This window comes from Indicator indicator, chromosome 1, assembly GCF_027791375.1.
Source record: "Indicator indicator isolate 239-I01 chromosome 1, UM_Iind_1.1, whole genome shotgun sequence".
In the NCBI taxonomy this organism is placed as follows: Eukaryota; Metazoa; Chordata; class Aves; order Piciformes; family Indicatoridae; genus Indicator; species Indicator indicator.
Window position 1 is genome coordinate 91,508,286 of NC_072010.1, and position 17,899 is coordinate 91,526,184.

The 17,899-nt window shown below is 46.4% G+C and overlaps 1 protein-coding gene across 2 annotated transcripts; it reads right to left on the reverse strand.

Moving 5' to 3' along the window:
• Window positions 1–339: 339 nt before the first annotated feature.
• Window positions 340–780, reverse strand: NHLH2 (nescient helix-loop-helix 2). 2 transcript variants are annotated; one of them, XM_054389058.1, is made up of 2 exons: window positions 651–780; window positions 340–614 (listed from the first exon to the last, which is right to left on the reverse strand). In XM_054389058.1, the coding sequence occupies exons 1-2, from the start codon at window positions 778–780 to the stop codon at window positions 340–342; spliced, it is 405 nt and encodes a 134-aa protein (XP_054245033.1). The 2 variants fall into 2 exon arrangements, with proteins under 2 accessions (XP_054245033.1, XP_054245025.1); XM_054389050.1 differs by having other exon boundaries at window positions 340–780.
• Between the last annotated feature and the right edge of the window lie 17,119 nt (window positions 781–17,899).

Genomic DNA, 17,899 nt, shown 5'->3' on the forward strand with positions numbered 1-17,899 from the left:
CCCATGGGTCACACGTTTAAGGTCACAAGTAGATGGTTTTGTTTGTTGTTCTGTATTTGTTTTTTTGTTTGTTTTTGTTTTGTTTTGTTTTGTTTTTGGATATATAACAAGGGGCACTTGACAGCCTGAAGAAAACAGTCCGGTTTTACATTTTCTCTTCCAAAAACCGGGCTTTCCGCTGGCCACACCATGTGGGGAGATGGGCAGGCTGCGGGGACACCCCCGTCCGCCCCCGGGGCAGGCACTGCCCGCCGCTACCCGCTCGCCGGGACCCGGGGCAGCGGCGGCGGGGCTGAGAGAGGGGGAGGTGTCTGGATCTCCGGGGGTCCGTCGAGGAGCTTACACGTCCAGGACGTGGTTGAGATAGGAGATGTAGCAGATGGCGAGGCGCAGGATCTCGATCTTGGAGAGCTTCTTGTCGGGGGGCAGGGTGGGCAGCAGCTTGCGCAGCTCGGCGAAGGCCAGGTTGAAGGCCTCCACACGGATCCGCTCACGCGTGGCGTGGGCCGAGCGGTACTTGGCAGTGGCTCGTCGCCTCCGTCGCTTCTCCTCCCGGCTCAGCGGCGGAGGGTGCAGCCCGGGCCGGCCCCCGCCCCTGCCCTCCCCGCCGCCGCCTCGGCCCTCCCCGCCGCCACCACCGCCGCCACCGCCCTCGGCGGGCTCCGGATCCGAGATGCAGCAGCTGAGCGACTGCGCGTCCGCGCCGCCCAGGGACTCCGGGTCGGAGGGAGCCGAGGAGGGGTGGTCGGAGTCGGCAGCTTGGTCCGGGCTAAGCATCATCTTGGAGGGGGCGGAGGAGCCTTCCCGGGAAGAGAACCAGAGAGAGCGGGGTCAGCACCCCGGCACCGGCATCGGGAGGGGTAAAGGGGCAAGGCAGGGGGGGAGGCAGGGGCAGGGACATATCGGCCCCCGCGCCCTGGCCCTGTCGTCGGTGGCTACCGCAGATACTCTCCGCCCGGCCGGGTGGCGGGAGAGAGGCGGGCGGGGAGCGGGTGGGTCGGTGCCCCTTCAGGAAGCAGTAACGAGAGTGGTACCGGGGATAGATGATGCCCCGTCGTGTACCATCCCGTTTCTGGCTTTTCCGCGCAATATACTTCCTCCCATTATTCCCCGTGCTTGCTGGGTGTAGGAACAGGCCCGGAAAGCAATAAAAGAATATTTTTTTTTTCCAAGCAAGCTAATATCCAGCGACTCGACATAACGTTGATTTTATTATTTCTCCTCCAAGCCCCCAATTTTAATATCGTGTTTCCTCCCCTGCCAATCTCTGCTCAACCATTTCTTTCTTGGTGATGCTCTCTGGGATCCGGGCTACAGAAGAGATACTTTTGAACATACAGCTCAAGGTTCCCCAGACATAACAAGGCCAGAGGGGAAATTTATTTCCCCAATTAAAGCGACAGGATCTGGTGTATCTGCTGGGCTCTTTTCTCTGAGCTACTTATTTTGTTTTGGGTGTTTTTGCTGGTTTTGGGTGTTTGCGGGTTTTTTTTGTTTTGTTTTGTTTGTTTGTTTGTTTGTTTGTTTGTGTTTTTTTTTCCTGCTGCTAATCGTGAGGATAGCGGTTTGTCAACCGTCAAACAGGAGTGTTTGAGGGTGTTTCCGTTTATTCAAGTGTGTGATCCAAAAAGAAACAAAAAATCCCAAAAGAGGGCCTAAACTTTCCCATTCCTTTAAAATTTTCCCTCCTCTCCTTTCACCGCGTGAAAAGGGGGAGGGGGTAGTGGAGAGGGAGTGTGGGGGAAGGCTAAATAAATAAATAATTGCGGACGTGCCTTTCAAAAGAAAATTGAATCGTATCTTCTTGTGGCCTCACAGAGCACCATCTGTCATGTAGACAGCAATACAAATCCGAGCGCGTCCGTGGACATGCCGGCATGTAATAAAACAATACATCAGGCAACTAGTGAATAACCTTGGACACAAATGTGTGTGTCTGTGCATGGCTGGGGTGTCGAGCGAGCCTGAAGGAGGAGGCAATATCGCCTACCTCTCTTCCCGCGAATTTATATTGCCGAAGATGTTTAGGGAAAGTTTCGGAACAAACTGCCCCTCGGATTTCAGAGAAATACATTGGGAAAAATGAAGCAGTAATAATAATAATAATGATGATTATGATGATGAGACATTGAACGAGGAGATGGAGGAAAACTCCCCAGGCAGGGCTAGAGCTTCCCCCCGGGGGCTAAGCGGCGGGTCTCCGCCGGCGCCGGGGCTCCGCGCTCCCCGGGGCTCGCCTGGAGAAAGGCCTGGGGAGGGGGAGAGGAGAGCGCTGGCTTCTCTGGGCTGGCCAGGGCGATGGGAAAAAGCTTCTTTCCCTTTTCAGAGAATCATTAAGGTTGGAAAATACCTTTAAGATCATCAAGTCCAACCAATCTTTTTAATATCGAGCGTTAATCAGGCCCATCAGGCAGGGGTAGGGAATAAACCCAGCCAGGGTGCAGGTCGGCTAGCGGCGATCTCTTGGGAAGGAAAAAAAATCATATAAATAGGAAAGGTTTAAAATCACCTTTCAACTGAGATCCAGGAGAGGGGATTTATGCGAGAGCACACTAACAGAGAATTTTGTACGAAAACAGGCATTTTCAGAGGTGGCTCCTGGAGAAAGTTGGTTAAAGGTTTCTCTGCAGCATGTGTTGGATTTTTTTCCTTTCGTTTGGGTTTATTCGTGGATTTTCCATTTTTCCCCTTTGGTTTGCGTTTTGGTGAGCTAAACCGGAAAGAGGAACTTTTTTTTTTTACTTTTTTTTTTCTTTTTCTATTTTTAAGCATTTTTTCCCCAGTAAACCCAGGCTCTCATGCCCGTGCTACCTGGCAAAGGGATATATTGTTAAAGCTGCTTACCTCGGCAGGGTCGTTTGGGCAGCCTCTCTCTCCAGGTCCCCTCGCCCCCCTTCGGCGGTTCCTTTACAGTTCAAATGACCCTCTGGGAGCGGAGCATGGAAAAATTTAAAGAAAAAAAATAAAGAAAAACCTTAATAAAAAATAAAATAAAATGAATTAGGAGCGGAAAAGTGTCCTGCTTGGGTGTGGAAAGGCAGATCTCATCCCTCGCCGCGGCCTCCAGCGCTCCGGAGATGATATCGTCGTGTTTGTTTGCGGAGTATAAATAACAACTTAAGTTACTTACGATGCATCAGGGGAGGGGAAAAAAATAGGGGGAAAAAAAAAGAAAAGGAGGGTTTCCCCCCCACCCCATCAAAGTCTGTTAATTCGGGGCAGCGGGCTGCACACGCCCCGGCAGCTGCTGCCAACCGGTTTGAGAGGGGAGGCTAAAAAAATTGCGCTGGGAAGTGTCGTTTCCCCCGCTCTTCTTCCTCCGATCGCGATAGATAACAAAAGGAATGCAGGCGATAGCACCAGCACGGATGATTCCTTCTCCCCTTCCCCGCCCCGCAGCCCGCAGTTCCCGGGCCGGGCCGGGCCAGGAGAAGAACGCGGAGCCCGGGGCGAGGAGCCCGGCGCGAGGAGCCCGGCGCGGTGCTGCCGGCTTTGTTCGGCCGCGGCCAGGCGCGCAGGCACGCCGCGGCCCCCGGTGACAATGCGTCGCTCCCTCCTTTCTTCTTTAATATTCTTGGGGGCTTTTGGTTGTTGTTGGGTTGTTGGTTTGGGTTTGTTTGTTGTTGGTTTGTTTGTTGGGGTTTTTGGTTTGGTTTGGTTTTGTTTTTTTTTTTCCTTTCTTGGGCGGAGGGAAGGTTTGTAACGTGAGGTTTTGCTAATTCACCGGTCCGGAGGAGAGTAGTTGGAAGGGGGAGGCGCCGTCGGAAAATCAAATGTTTGGGTTTAGTTTTTCTTCTGGTCCTTCAAGAGCTGGCGAGGTGGAGTAAAAAGAGGATTAATAAAACCCCCATCCGTCCACGAGCTTCTGAACTCCTCCCGCATCTCTCAAGTGAGGAGAAAGAAAGAAATGAGAACGCTGAAATGAAAAAAAAAATAAACGAAAATCTCGGAGCGGCTGCTAGAGAGAACGTCGGTGCAGGAAAAGGTACGCTTACAGGCAAAAAAAGAAAGTGCAGTTCCTCTTCCCACCCCTCCCGGAGTGGCAAAGAAGCCAAGGAGGGGTGCGGAAGGTGGCAGGGGCGAGACAGACAGACAGCAGATATGTGTGTGGATCCTCTCCGGGTACCAAAGGGTTCAGCCTAGAGATGGTCGGAAGAGATAAAGGCTCAGAGAAAAGGGGACGGCATTTTTTTCTCCCTTTTAAATTGATATTTAATGGGAAAGCCTATTGGACAGAAACCTGGACACGAGTCACTTAATTGGACTTGACATCTGTCACAGTGTGGGAGTTTTCACAGCCCAAATATTTTCAGCAGATCAGATTCTCACTGAATCTGTGCCACAAATTATAACAGTCGAGAGCAGCCCATGATATAAACCCTAGCCTCTGGATATACAGTCTCTAGCCACACTCCCTCCACCGCTGCCACCCCCTCCCCCCAACCGAAAAAAAAAAAAAAATAAAATTGGATACCCACTGATCTAGAAAAACACCGCTGGCATTTCCCATGCTAGCTAATAAATAAGCTTTAAACATCAATTTGCATCATGTACAGCAAGCCTGAAGAGAATCGTCAGACTATTTTTCTAGTGCATTTATTTTTGCCATCCCCTTGCCATGTCTCCCGTTGCTGGAGACTCCCACCCCCAGTTATGGACCCTACCTGAGCCAGAGGGGGCCCCCACTCCCCAGTCTCTCTGCCCCCACCCCCGTCCCCTCCTCCCTCCCCCCCTCTCCCCACCTCTCCCCCCCTCCTGTGCACAGACAATGAGGAGAGGTAGCCGGCCACAGAAGCCAGTCAGTGCTTTTCTCTGCTCCTGAGAGGGTGGATGGAACCAGGCCCCTTTGCACCAGAGCCAGGGGATGCCTGTGACCAAGGTGACTGTTCTCACTGCCGCCTTGCCTCATCTGGAGCATGTGTCCAGAGAAGGGCAACAAAGCTGGTGAAAGGTCTAGAGAATAGGTCTTATGAGGAGTGGCTGAGGGAACTGCATTTTTTTAGCCTGGAGGAGGTTGAGTGGACACCTCATTGCTCTCTATAACTCTGCAGAAGGGTGTAGTGAGGTGGGGGTCAGTCTCTTCTCCCTAGTATCAGGTGATAGAATAAGAGGAAATGGCCTGAAATTGTGCCAGGAGAGGTTTAAATTGGATATTAGGAAAATATTCTTTACTGAAAGAGTGGTCAGGCATTGGAACAGGCTGCCCAAGGAGATGGTGCAGTCACTGTCCCTGGAAGTGTTCAAGAAATGTGTGGACATGGCACTTTGGGCACTTCAATGGCCATGGTGGTCTTAGGTTGATGGTTTAACTCAATGATCTTAGAGGCCTTTTCCAACTGAAACAATTCTATGATTCTATGATTCTGTGATTTTATGATGCTATGACTCTATCTCCCTCCCTGCAGAGCTCATCAAATAGGCACCACAGCCACTTTTCTTGGTATAAGCATCTTTTCCTTGGGGACTTTTCTGTTCCAGGAATCTATGCTGGCAGGCTCCCTCTGGAGCCCCCCAAAACAGGGAGTGGGAGGGGTGAAAGAGAGAGTGGTCTCCTGCTCAGAGCAAAGCTGGTTCTGCTGCCTTGCCAGCAGCTCTGTGGGTGCATGGTATGGCCAGAGCTGCTTCTCTAATTCGGGTCCCATCAGTAGGATGGGTGGTGCAAGGTGGAAAGCATTTGCAGGGATCGCTGTGCTTCACCCAGTAACACATATGCAACAGGCTGACAGATCGCTGAATGGGGAGAGGCTCTGCTCGTGGTGTGATTTTCAGGACCTTAACAAGAATGAGTAACTGCCTGAATAATTTGGGGGGTTGTAGTTTTTTTTTTTTTTTAAAGCAACAGACACTGTCAAACAGTGGAATCTCCCTGTATGTCACTTGGCCCACTACCAACAGAAACCTGCAAGAGAATCCTCATGGACATTTCTTCCAGGGAAATGTGGGAATTTCTCTCCATTCTGCTGCCCACACCAGGTCTCCAAGGCAGCAAGGTGCTGTCACTTGTGTAGGTGCTCTGACTCCACATACTGGCACTGAATTCATGGATATACAATGCTGGGGCTTGGCTAAGTGATCTTTGGCTACCATGGGACATGCCTGTCAAAGACCCACCATGGAAGGCAGAGTGTAGAAATGCATCACAGCCTATAGCTAGGAGGGTCTGAAACGTGTGTTCTCAGTCCACCTCTCTGCCAGTTCCAAAAAAGGGCTTCCTAGATCTGCAGGTTGAGGGGAGAGGGAAGGCACTGCTGTGAGGTGCCTGGTCTGCATGGAAACGGGGATTACAATGGTGCTCAGGTGAGTATTTGAGTTCCTAGGCACAAGCACAGGAACCCCTTTGCTACTGCGAAGTAACTAAAATCTCAGTTACCTTGCTAGGTTGATTCAGAAGCAAATTAATGAGGCTGTGGCATGTCCTTATTCAGCTCAGTTCTCTAGTAGCCTTCATAAGTGCTCTTTGGAGGCCAGGATCTGAGCAGTTCAAGGTCACTGTGTTTCATATTGCAAGACCCGAGGTCCCATTCCATCAAATGTCCACCGTCCCACACTTCAAAGAGCAAGCTGTGAAGGAGCTCTTCTCCAGCTCTTACTTGACAGTGGCTCAGCACTGGGGGCTTTGGCTTGCTGTAGTCCTCAAGGTGCAAGTCTGAGGCCTTAGCCCACAGAAGCTGCAAGTAACAGAACAAGGATCTGGCTAAGGCTGCCATAGATAACAGCCAGGAAGCTGCTAATTCATGCAAGCCACCCTACTCTCTGCTGCAGATGCTGTCATCATATGGCTTGCTTTTTCTTCTTAATTTCCAGGAAGACACCAAGTAGTTGCTTCTCAATGCCCTTTGGTTATAAGTGGACATTTCTGACACCTCACTGCTTACTGCTGCTATGATCTGATTACCCCTCTGCTCTGCTCTCAGACATGTTAAATCTAGAGGTCCCCACTGTGCTCTGGCCATGCCAGGCCTGCGGCATCTACCCGCACAGCCCTGCTGGGGTATTGTGAATCTTCTCACATCAGCTGTGAGAGTCAGGGTGTAGCCTCTGTGTCTTTAGCCCTAAGAAGCCAGTCAGAAATGATGGAGCTGACAGCCTGGATCTTCTCTGAGCAGACAAAGCCCCAAAGATTAGAAGCAAGCCCAAATTCTTCCAGTGGAGAGCTCTCTTGCCTCCCACTGCTCACACTTGGAGGAAGAGGCTGGTTTCTAGAGCTCAGCGTTCCTGGGGTTAACTGGCCCAGACATGGAAGTCACCAGAAAGTATCAGAAATTATGGGGTAAAGGTGCAGTTGGTGGAAAGGAACCGCTATATTTTGGCAATGGAGAGATGATTAAAGCTCTTCCTCAAGCTCTCTGTGTCTTTTTTCTCAGAATACAGCGTGGTGCAAGTGGTGACCTGCATGCTGGGAATTAGTGTGGTCCCAAACAAAGCTGTATAGATACAAAGTCACCTAATGACTTGTATCTCCTGATATAGACATGGCCAGTGCAAGTCTATGGTTGACCTCTGCACTACGCAAGCACCTCACTGGCATCCAGACAAGACCTCAATATCATGAATTGTTTTGGTTTCTCCATAAAAGGCATCACTGCAGCCTCCAAGTTGCACCTGATGAAGAGAAAGTGAATACAAAAACTGAGTCATAACAAGAGTTTGTTGAGTGGACATTCAGGGACATTGTATGGCTGTTCTACAAACTAAATCCATGATAGTGAACCTTGAAGCACAAGTGCAGAGTAAGATTTAGTATAAAAAGACCCCAACATATTCCACCATTGTAGGAGCCATCTCACTGAAAAAGACCAAGAAGAAAATGCTCTGTGTTGATTTCCAGGGCTTACTGACAAGTCAGTAAAACTTCATGACCCAGACTGCTCACTAGATAAGACCTAGCACAGAGCAGATATCAGTTAACTCATTAATGAGGGTAAATAAAAACTTCCCACTGCTATGAATCTTAAAGAAAACATTGCAGGCTACCAAAAAATATCAAGAGATAAGTGGTGCTGACTGTGTGTCAGTGACTCACAACTCAGGGTTTTTCAGAGGCCACTTGGATCAGACTTTGGAAGGAATTCAGAAGAGGATAATCTGAAGAGGAACTCAGGGTTTTTCAGAGGACAGTGGCACCAGGCTTTGGAAAAAATTCAGAAGAGAATCTGGTCTATCTTCAGAAAGAACTCAGAAGAGGATCATCTTCAGGGTGTAGTCAGAAGAGACAAGGCTGCCACATGACAGCACTGCCACGTGATAACTTTTTATAGCAAGGGGGCACTTTCTTGTGTGAACATCTCAGATTTATGTTACATGATTATTTGAAAGTAATGCCATGTGTGAGAATAGCCTGGGTTGGTAAAAGTCGGCAAGGGTGCAGCGCTACCACCCTGAATTTGCCACTTGTTCCAGGTGCATCGTTAGCACCCTGGAGTAGCCATTTGTCCTGAGGAGATGTCCTTCTGGCCTGGAAAAGCAGAATAATGAAATAATCCATCTGGGCTCTCCAGTGTTGGGCCAAGTATTGGGAAAATAATTTTTTGCTTGCAACCAGAGCAAATGTCCCAGGGCCACCTCCCAGGGAGGTGTCAAACACGGGAGCCCACAACGCTGCTTTTACAGCGTTGCTTGTCGGAGCTGAGCTGCAGTCCCATTACCCACACATCCTTTATCCTTTGGAAGGACAGCTTTCCAGGATGCTTGAGAACATCCATTCTTTTTTATAGCATACGCCATCCGCGCTGCTGGCATATGCTGCCCATTGAAATAAATGGAGCTTGTCACTCTTGGATGTGTTCCTTGGAAATAAACGGTCAAACAAATTAGAACGCTGAGCCATGAAAATCCTTGTCCTTTTGAAAAATCTGTGCTGGATAGAGCTCAGTGCCTCTGCTCATGGTCTTCTTGGACCTTGGGGTGATTTTTTTGTTTGTTTGTTTTCCACTGGTCATGTTTGCTTTCTCTAGGCTGCTTTAATAACGGCTTTGAGGCTGCTGGTGCGAACTGCCTGTAACTGGGGCAGTTGAAGAAGTAGTCTCCCTTCTGGGCCATGAACAGAGGAACCGGGGCTGCCAGATCTGGATAGGAGGCCACCCTGGCTGAGGTTTGCCAGCATTTGCATGACAGGCCAGCCCCCTCAGCTGCTCCTTTGAAAATGGGAATAAGACTGTCTTCTATGTTTAAACCAGTAGTCTCCAAGCTAGTTTATGGTTGAAATCTGTGGCTTTTGGACAAAATTCTGATTGTTTTTAACTAGTTGCAGCCTTTGGCTCATGACTCTTGGTCTCTGTTTTGGTTCCAGTACTTGACTAATGAACTCGAGGTGCTATGACAAGCTATGATCAAGCTTCAGCTGTAAAGAGCCAGGTGCCATCATGAGTGTGTTCATGAGCCTTCATTGCCATATCATCTTGACATCTCCAAAGACCGTCCTTGCAGCATTAGTTAATATTCACAGCTCTCTAGACAGTAAGGTGTCTGGGTGTGGTGGGTTGAAATTTCCTTCCCACATTAACCACACCAGAGTAGCTCAGTTTGGAAGCAAACGAGGCTGTATTTACAAGCAAAAACTACAGTCTACAATGGAATGCAATGAATATATACAACTATACAGTATTTACAATATTTACAGATATGTACAATTAACAAAACCAGCACAAAACCTTCCTGGCCAAAGCCAGGGAGGCTGTCCCTCTGCCTCCCCCTTCCCCACCTTCTCCAGACCCCCATGGCAAAAGGAAGAAAGACAAGAAGCAGAGAGGTTGTTATAACTTAGCCAAGGTCAGTATGCAGGTGTGTTATCTCCGAAGCAAAGCCAGAAGAGAAACTCACAAGCATCCTGCTAGACTGCCCAGCAGAAAAACACCAGACAGACTGAGCAGACTGAACTTTGTTTTCAGAACTGACTCTTAGAGGTTTCTATTTCCCCAATGGAAATGTTTAGAATAACCATTATTTTTCTCTCTTACATCTAATTGTGATTTATTTGCATTATTTTACTTTTCTGCTCAAACTCTGTGAAAAGAAATTAAAGGCATAGCCTTAAAACCACCACACTGGGGAAATGGAGGATGATGCAGAGCTTCTAAAGGCAGAAGGGACCACTGCGAGCATCTCTCTGGAGGCTGAAGGTGACAGGACTTCCATGTTTGCTTCCTGTACGAATGAGCATGCGTTTTTCAGAAATAAAATTCATGCTTCGTCTAAACATTGGTCGTGGTGGAAGACTAACTATGATTCTTGGTGAGTTACTCCACCAGCCTTTTCTCCCCATTGAAAATACTGATATGGAAATTGAGAATGCACAACATCAGCATTCAGCTGTGGGATGTTGGTATATCTTGCCCCTCTGGATTAAGAATTCTCTATTATCATATTATCAGGTTTAGACAGGGGTTTTTATAAACAGGTGTATGCATGTGTGCTGTAAAGCCTGCATGTGCCTGTTCTTATCTTGGACTTTCTGATCATGCAGCAGCTAGCTGCAGCTATTGCTGCTGCTCTGGTCAGATGTCTGGAAATTTTTGACAAATGGGAAAATTCCACCTGGGCAAACATTTCAGGCAGAAAGAGAAGACATGCCTGAGTAAACCCAGACATCTGTTGGTCCTTCCTAGGTCAGTATTCATTAGTAGTGGCCATATCAATTCTGCAGCCTTCTTTTTGTTAAACTGAACAGGTTTGAATGCCTTATCATCATCCAAAAGAGGCTAAGCCTGCTTCACTTTTAAGGTGGTTCTGGTCTGGAATATTTCCCATTCTTGCTGTCCATAATCCTAGCCCAGAAATGAGATGCTTAGAATGCCAACCTCGCCAAGCTCTGAATATAAAACAAGAAACACATATCATGCTTTTCAGTGTGTCAATAAGATCCTAATGCAACCTGGATGCTCCTTGAACAGCTGTATTAGAAATCATATCACACTAAAAACCACAGAAAACTCATGTAAGAACCCAGTAATGGCCACTCTGGTTTAGACTAAAGGTATCTTGTTTTCAGCAGTACCGAAAGAAGGTGCCTAGGAAAACCATGAGTATAACACAAATCTACAGTGATATTGTCCCCCATATATTCTCCTGACATCCAGTTAATTGCAGTTAATTGCCCTGCATCCAGTACATTAAAAGTTTGTGCTGCATATCCTATGAATTTGTCAAGCTGCTTTCTGAATTCAGGTAAGCTTTCAGTATCCCTAATTTACTATGGCAAGGAGTTCTCTGCAAGCCATCCCGTTTAGGCCAATGCATAAAGAAATTCTTGTAAAACATGTTTGCTTATAAAGTAGCCAAGTTTGCTGTGTGACTGTGGCTTCTGCTGCTGTTGAGTACATAAAGAGTAGTGTTTGAGTATGTGGGCAGTAGTGCCTTATGTTTTCAATGAATGCGTTTGGCTGAAAGCATAAATAGCCAGTTAGGGAAAAGAGGAGGAATCTCCTGCTGTCTGAGCAGTCTTGGGAATGTAGCAAGACTAAAGCCTTGCTCCTTGAAAGCAGCTTATCATCTTAAATTGACCTGGGCTAGGGTCTGCAAATATGATCAGTCATGCATATGAACACTCATTTGTTAGATAGCTTGGAGCCATGGAAAGTGGCTGCGTGGAGCAGGCACTAAAGCAGTTAACAGAACAAGCCAGAAACAGAGACTTGAACAGTAACCTTTGCAATGTGCTAACAAGTCACACACACAAATGACTAGTCAGTGGTTTGTGAATTAAGCAGGGCAAACAGGAGGAAACTGGTGATTTCGATGCATGCCTGGTGTACTAAATTGGGTGCAAGGGCTTATGCAGCTCCCAAACACACACTTCTGGGACGCAGCAGTTAGTCAGCTGAGGAGGAGGCAGTCACAGTCTGCTTTGCCATTGAAGATGCTACCTGTGCACACATGTGCAACTGCTGGCTGCCAGGGTGAGGAAAGAAAAAGTGGATGTCAAGTCTAGCTGGCAGCCAATGCATCTGTCTTCTGTCTTTCACTCCCCCACAGTCGAGGTGGAACTTGGCTATTTTTAATGCTGATGTCTCTGTGTGTGTAGCCATAGGGAATGCTCTTTCTTGTGAAAAACGGGGGCAGGAAAGTGATTTTGAAGCCACCTGCATTGCTTGAGCAGATATTTCTCCTTCCATTGATGCTGCACACCCCAGGCTCAGGTGTCCTTTCTTCACTTTGAAAAAGTAGAACTTGTGAAACAAAACCCAGTGGTCATAACTGGACAGCCTAGATCAGCTGACCAGGGAAGAAAAACTTGTGGCACAAGGATTGCCACACTGGAGAATTCAGGTGATCTGCCCAGTTCAGTGTCCTTTCCCCAGCCACGGCCAGTATCGGGCATCTCACTGGTGAGTACATTGAGCCCTCTGGAAGATGCTGAAGCAGGTATCTAGTATTGCAGGCTGAAAATAGGATGTGCCCATATCAATCAGAGTTCAAAGATTAAGAGCAGGTCTGAAGGAGTGACACAACTAGGCAATCATAAATGTCATTTTAAGGTTTACTTCATACTGCAAGTGGCCTATGGCAACCAGGCAAGTGCTCTTCAGAAGCAGCTTAATCAGACAGGCATGTGGAAGAGCAGCTGATCTAAAGACACCTAAGTGGCTCTGTTGTGCCATGTCAAAGAGCTGTGTTGCCCCACATTGACACTGGTTTGTAACAGAGGCTGAGGGGAGGAGGGGGAAAACAAGGTAACATTGCCAGGTATGGTCTCTTGTTTTCTAGCAAAATGTGACTTGGTTATTTCCTGGAGTCAGAAGTGGTTTGAGGGTTTTAATAATCCCTGAAGGACTTGTTTTCCATGAATTTGTTCAATTTATTTTTTTTTCAATCACACACACAGACTCCCTCCCCTTACTTTTGTTTGTTCTGAACTTGCCATATTTCATTTGTCTCCTGCTTCTTGGTTTCTAGGAATATTGAACAACTATTCTCTGCTATTTTCTTCCCATGCATTAGCTTTTCCGCTCTTCCTGATTCTGTACAACTCCATCATATCTTTCTCCCCAGCAATCCTTTTTCCAGCCACAAAATTCCTATGTCATTGTAGTTGCTTGCTACTTCATCTATGTAGTAACTTGCATGGCTTTGTTCATCTTTGTTGCTCTTCCTTTCCTGCAACAATTTGTGCTATGTGATTTGGACTGGGGGTAGGACCAGAATGGACTCTTGAAGATGTGGATGCATCACAATTTCATAGTGGCATAACAGTACTTTCAGTGGTTATGTCATATACCCCCTTTCTTTTCTTGCTTGGCACGGTCAGCCCTCAAAGTGACTGCTTGTTCAGCCTTCCTTTCCAGTAGTTTTAGGTTTGGAGGGGAGGTTCAGAGGTGTTTGCAGGTGATACTGTATGAAGAGGAAGCCAGGACTTCTTGGGTCTAAGTCCAGACCCACAACTGGGTCAGAAAGTTGTCTCAAACAAACAATTTTAACTTTCGTTGCCTCAGCTCTGTCCCCAGAAAAGGAGGACTTCCCTAACCTAACACAGAAGAATGAGCTTGAGGCAAGGTGAGTGTGTCTGAGATCCCCTAATGAATCCTGCCAGGAAAGGGAAGGCCAGTGTTAATGAAGTCCAGCCCCAATTAAGTTCACGCAATGAAAGTTGCAGCACCTCCTGGCTTGTGGCACTCTGTGTTCTCACTCCCTTGTAAAGAGGGACTAAAACTAACTGATTAATAATGAAAAAACATAATGAAAATTCCAGCAATTGTAATGCCTGGAATGATCAGCAAGGATATCACTACCATGAAGAGCATTCAGGGGTGCAGACTGACCAATTTATTTCCACTTGTGTAGTTCAGGTCAGCTGTAACTGGCTTTAATGATGGCCCCTGTGAGTTGTATGGTCATTTTTGGCAAAGGAAGCAAATTGATTTGCTCCTAGAAGTCACTCAGGCCTAACAAATTGGTTTTCATACTGAAATACTTCCAGGGAATAGAGTCAGATGTCTAAAAAGCCATTCCCTTCCCACAGAGGTTCACACTGTATCCTAGGCTCCATCTCTGTGCATGCTTTAACCTTCTTTGTACTCCAGTAGCTGCTTCTCTCTCAGCCTCCAGACCCCTAGCTCTCTAGTCCTGAGCATAAGGAAGTTGGTGTTGGGTCTTCTGCATTCTCAGTCAGTTTCATCGATCACTTTCCCCTATCCCACTGAGGTTATGTAGCACTGTCCTGATTTTTTGAGATCCTCTTTGAACTTGAACCTGCTTTGTCACAGACCAATTGAAGTTCTTCACCTTCTATTCCTGCAATTTTGATCTCTGTCTCCTGTTGTAGGCACTAGAATTGTTTTTACATCTTCTTGAACGTGTTTCTTTGCATCTTTCTCAACATGAAATGTGTCAGTTGCCTACAGTTATCTTTTCTGCCTGCACTCCCCATTTTCTCCCTTGTTTCCTCATGCTGTTGTTTGTTACTGGTCATCACAAATGATTCTCAAGTTCTGTGATCCTTTGTTTGAAGACAAGAAGACTTATCAAGAAGACTGGCTGCTCAGGGCTCAGTCCAAGCCAAGAACAGAGTCTCCATGAAGGATAAAATAACCTCTATTATCTTTTTAGGATTTCCTCATAAGAGCAGAGCATTCCTACTTGTATCTAGGACAATGTCTTATGTTTATAGGAACTCTTCCGAAGCCTCCTAGGGCAATAACTCTTCATAGATATAGATATAGATATAGATATAGATATAGATATAGATGTAGATATAGATGTAGATATAGATAGATATAGATATAGATATAGATATAGATATAGATATAGATATAGATATAGATATAGATATAGATATAGATATAGATGTAGATATAGATGTAGATATAGATAGATATAGATATAGATATAGATATAGATATAGATATAGATATAGATATAGATATAGATATAGATATAGATATAGATATATACACATACATATGCACACACACACATAAATTCAGATAGGCACATTTGTAAGGCTGCGTCTTTAGATTCCTTTCAGGCTCTAGATTTTCTGCTTGTCTTCTCAAGAAAACTCCACTTTAGGACTACATTTTAAAGCAGGAAACAAACAACAAAAGCATTAAAATTGCATAACTATGAAATCACATGCTATAATTCATAGTCTCTTTTATTCTTCCTTCTGTGGCCTGTGCATTCATCTCTGAAAGGTTAGGATAAGCCTTATGTCTAGTTAGGGAATCTGGATTTCTTCTGGAGTCATGATTATGTAGAACCAAAACAACCCCATTAAAAATTGCTTCTAGCCCTCCTGTTTTCCAGATGAATTTGAAAACATGAAAATTTGAAAAGATGCAGAGAAGTCTGAACGTGTATGTGGCATCCCGAGGTTAAAATGCTATAAGATATACACTGTCTTGCACCATTTTGATGGGATCTAATTTCATTGTGCACAGTAACCCAGAAAGATTTTAAAAATGACTAGAGATCATAGCAGGACCTTGTAAATCACTTAAAAAGCCCACATGGCTTAGCAAGTGTATGCATTTCTAGGTGGTGAAGAGTGCCTGGTGTTAAAGGCTGCGGGGCAGAAGATGTTTCCTTCTCTGCAGAATGAGGTTTCATGTCTTTTCTGCACATTGTTCAGCTTCATGTAGCTCCACTTCAGCTGCATTTCTTAGCCCTGTCAGGCCTGTGCCTATTGTCCCAAGAAACTCTTGCTGAATGACTTTAATATAATAGCACCTGTTCACAGTGAAAATTTCTATCCATTGATCTCAAAGTGTTTTTAAAAAGTGAATAGCTGCACTCCCCGTGCTTTGTGGGCAAGGCAAGATGGAGTAGGGGTGAGTTAAAGGCACAGAAGAAATGTGGTAGAGGACGAATAGGAAAGTGAAGCCATCCTCTCTTCACCAAGACTCAGATGTCAGGAGTTTGTATCCAGGAGGAGAAGAGGCCCTTGCCTACCTCCATGAAGTGGCTTAGGAGAGAGCAGTAACTATTGGTAACTAAATGAAATCATACTCCCAGGTCTGCTGATGCTGTCCCCAGAGGGGTATTTATGAAGCACAACAGCCCCAACTCTTCAGCTCCACAACATGAAACCTCTGAGCTGGTTTTGGACTGCAGTGATTCAAGCTTGCTATTTGTCATAGTTTGTTTGCACTCAGGGTCTAAGTTTAAAGAATTAAAGTTGTATGCTAGGCCACCTTGAAGACCTCTTCGTGTTTTCTCACGTATGGTCTCTCGGCTGTTCCACTTTCTCTGTGGTCTCTGGAAATGAGGACTAAGTTGTGAGATGCTAACCCTATGTGTATTGGGCATGATCTTCCTGACAACTGCTGCTCTGCAGTATTGAGCAGAAGCTAATGCAGCTTGATTCACTGCTCACTTAGGGCTGACAGATGAGCTGGCAAGTCCTTTTGTGGCAGTTTAGGCTACTTTCATATCCAGCTGTCTGCCTCGTCTATCAGCCACAAGTTACTGCCCCTGTGACAGAAAGTCTCAGCAGCTCCAGTTCATCATGCTGTGTGTTGGTGCTTTTAAGCTAATGCACCAGATTGGGCCACAGCAGAGCCGCAGAAGGACACACATTCCCATCTGCCCAGTCTGCAAAGGGTGTAGTGGGAGGAGGGTCACCAGCAAGTTCTTAAACTACTACTGCAGGGCTCATCAGAGTTCATCTGTCAGAGCACTGGAGTGAATCAAGTTACTGGTAATTTGGATCAGTATCATTGCTCTGTGCCTGAGCAGACTTCAGCTCGCAGTGTACAGAGTCTCCATCCCTGGGTCCTTAGGGTCTTAGGTCCTAAAAGGAAAAGTCTTTGCTTTCTTGTTGGATTCAAGATTCCATGCCCATAACCATATTCTATACAGTACAGATGGAAAATGAGTATGCTTTTCATTCAGAGCTTGTCATCTGGAGGAAAATTACAGGATGGGCCACAGGAGGAAGCAAATTATGGGCTGCAGCTATCAAATGGCGATTTATCAGGGCTGCAAATACTCAGGAGATGGAGGCTCTCCCAAAGCCACAGTTCCATGAGCAGAATTAACATTGCTGCTTGAAGCTTGAGAAGTAAATTCAGACTTTTCATGCAAGTCCTTCAAGAGAAAAGTGATCTCCCAGTCTGTGGGATAGGGGAGCTTGGGAAAGTGGATGGGGAGGAGTGAGAGACAAAAGGCTGCAGGTTGAGTCAGACAGGACTTTCTTCCTTCCTGGAAAGTCTGGACAAAGAAAACTCTAAGCAGTATGGCCTTGGTCTGAAAATATGTGTTTCCAAAGAGCTCTGAGTTACTCATGGCCTGTCTGCAGGAAAGCAGGAGCTGGGTATGCACCCTCTGCAAGAATCAAGTGCAGGCACCAATGCGGCAGCTAGCTCCAGCCCCTCTTACGGCTACGTGGACATTTTTCCCATGTCCTCTCCTTGCAAAACTCAGGGGTGTCTGGAGCCTCAGCTGAGGCTGAGGCATTACTATGGTACAGACACTGGTGCTGGCCTTCTCCTTGTAAGCTGGACTGATCTTACAGCAGCTGGGAAAAGCAATCATTGGCAAAGGTAATGAGATGGCATCGGGCACGCAATGTAAATACCATTTGGGCTGCATTCGTAATCCCACACCGTGAGCCGCGTTTCCATGAGAGAGGCAGGCTGGCTCCCTTGGATAATCTTAATCGTTTTTGACATGAAGGCTTCTTCTCCTATTTCATGACTTATTTCCCCAGTATCATTTAAATGTATTAAAACACTGTTAGCGTAGAAAGTAGGCATCATGTTAGCATAATATCTAATCAGAACTAGCCTGCCTGGCCCCGCAGGGTTCATTTATTTATTTATTTAGTGTCTGTTTGTGCTGTTTTCTTGTTAGACTGGAGAGCCCTTCCTTGACATACTCATTTGTTCTGCTGTGCAACAGAATAGGATCCTTCGGAGCTGCTGACATCTGCTTTATTCTTGAGATCTGCAACTCTCAGCCCACA

What these genes read in the sequence shown, in the direction of transcription:
- NHLH2 (XM_054389050.1), bottom strand. Translation starts at nt 780, where the DNA reads ATGATGCTTAGCCCGGACCAAGCTGCCGACTCCGACCACCCCTCCTCG.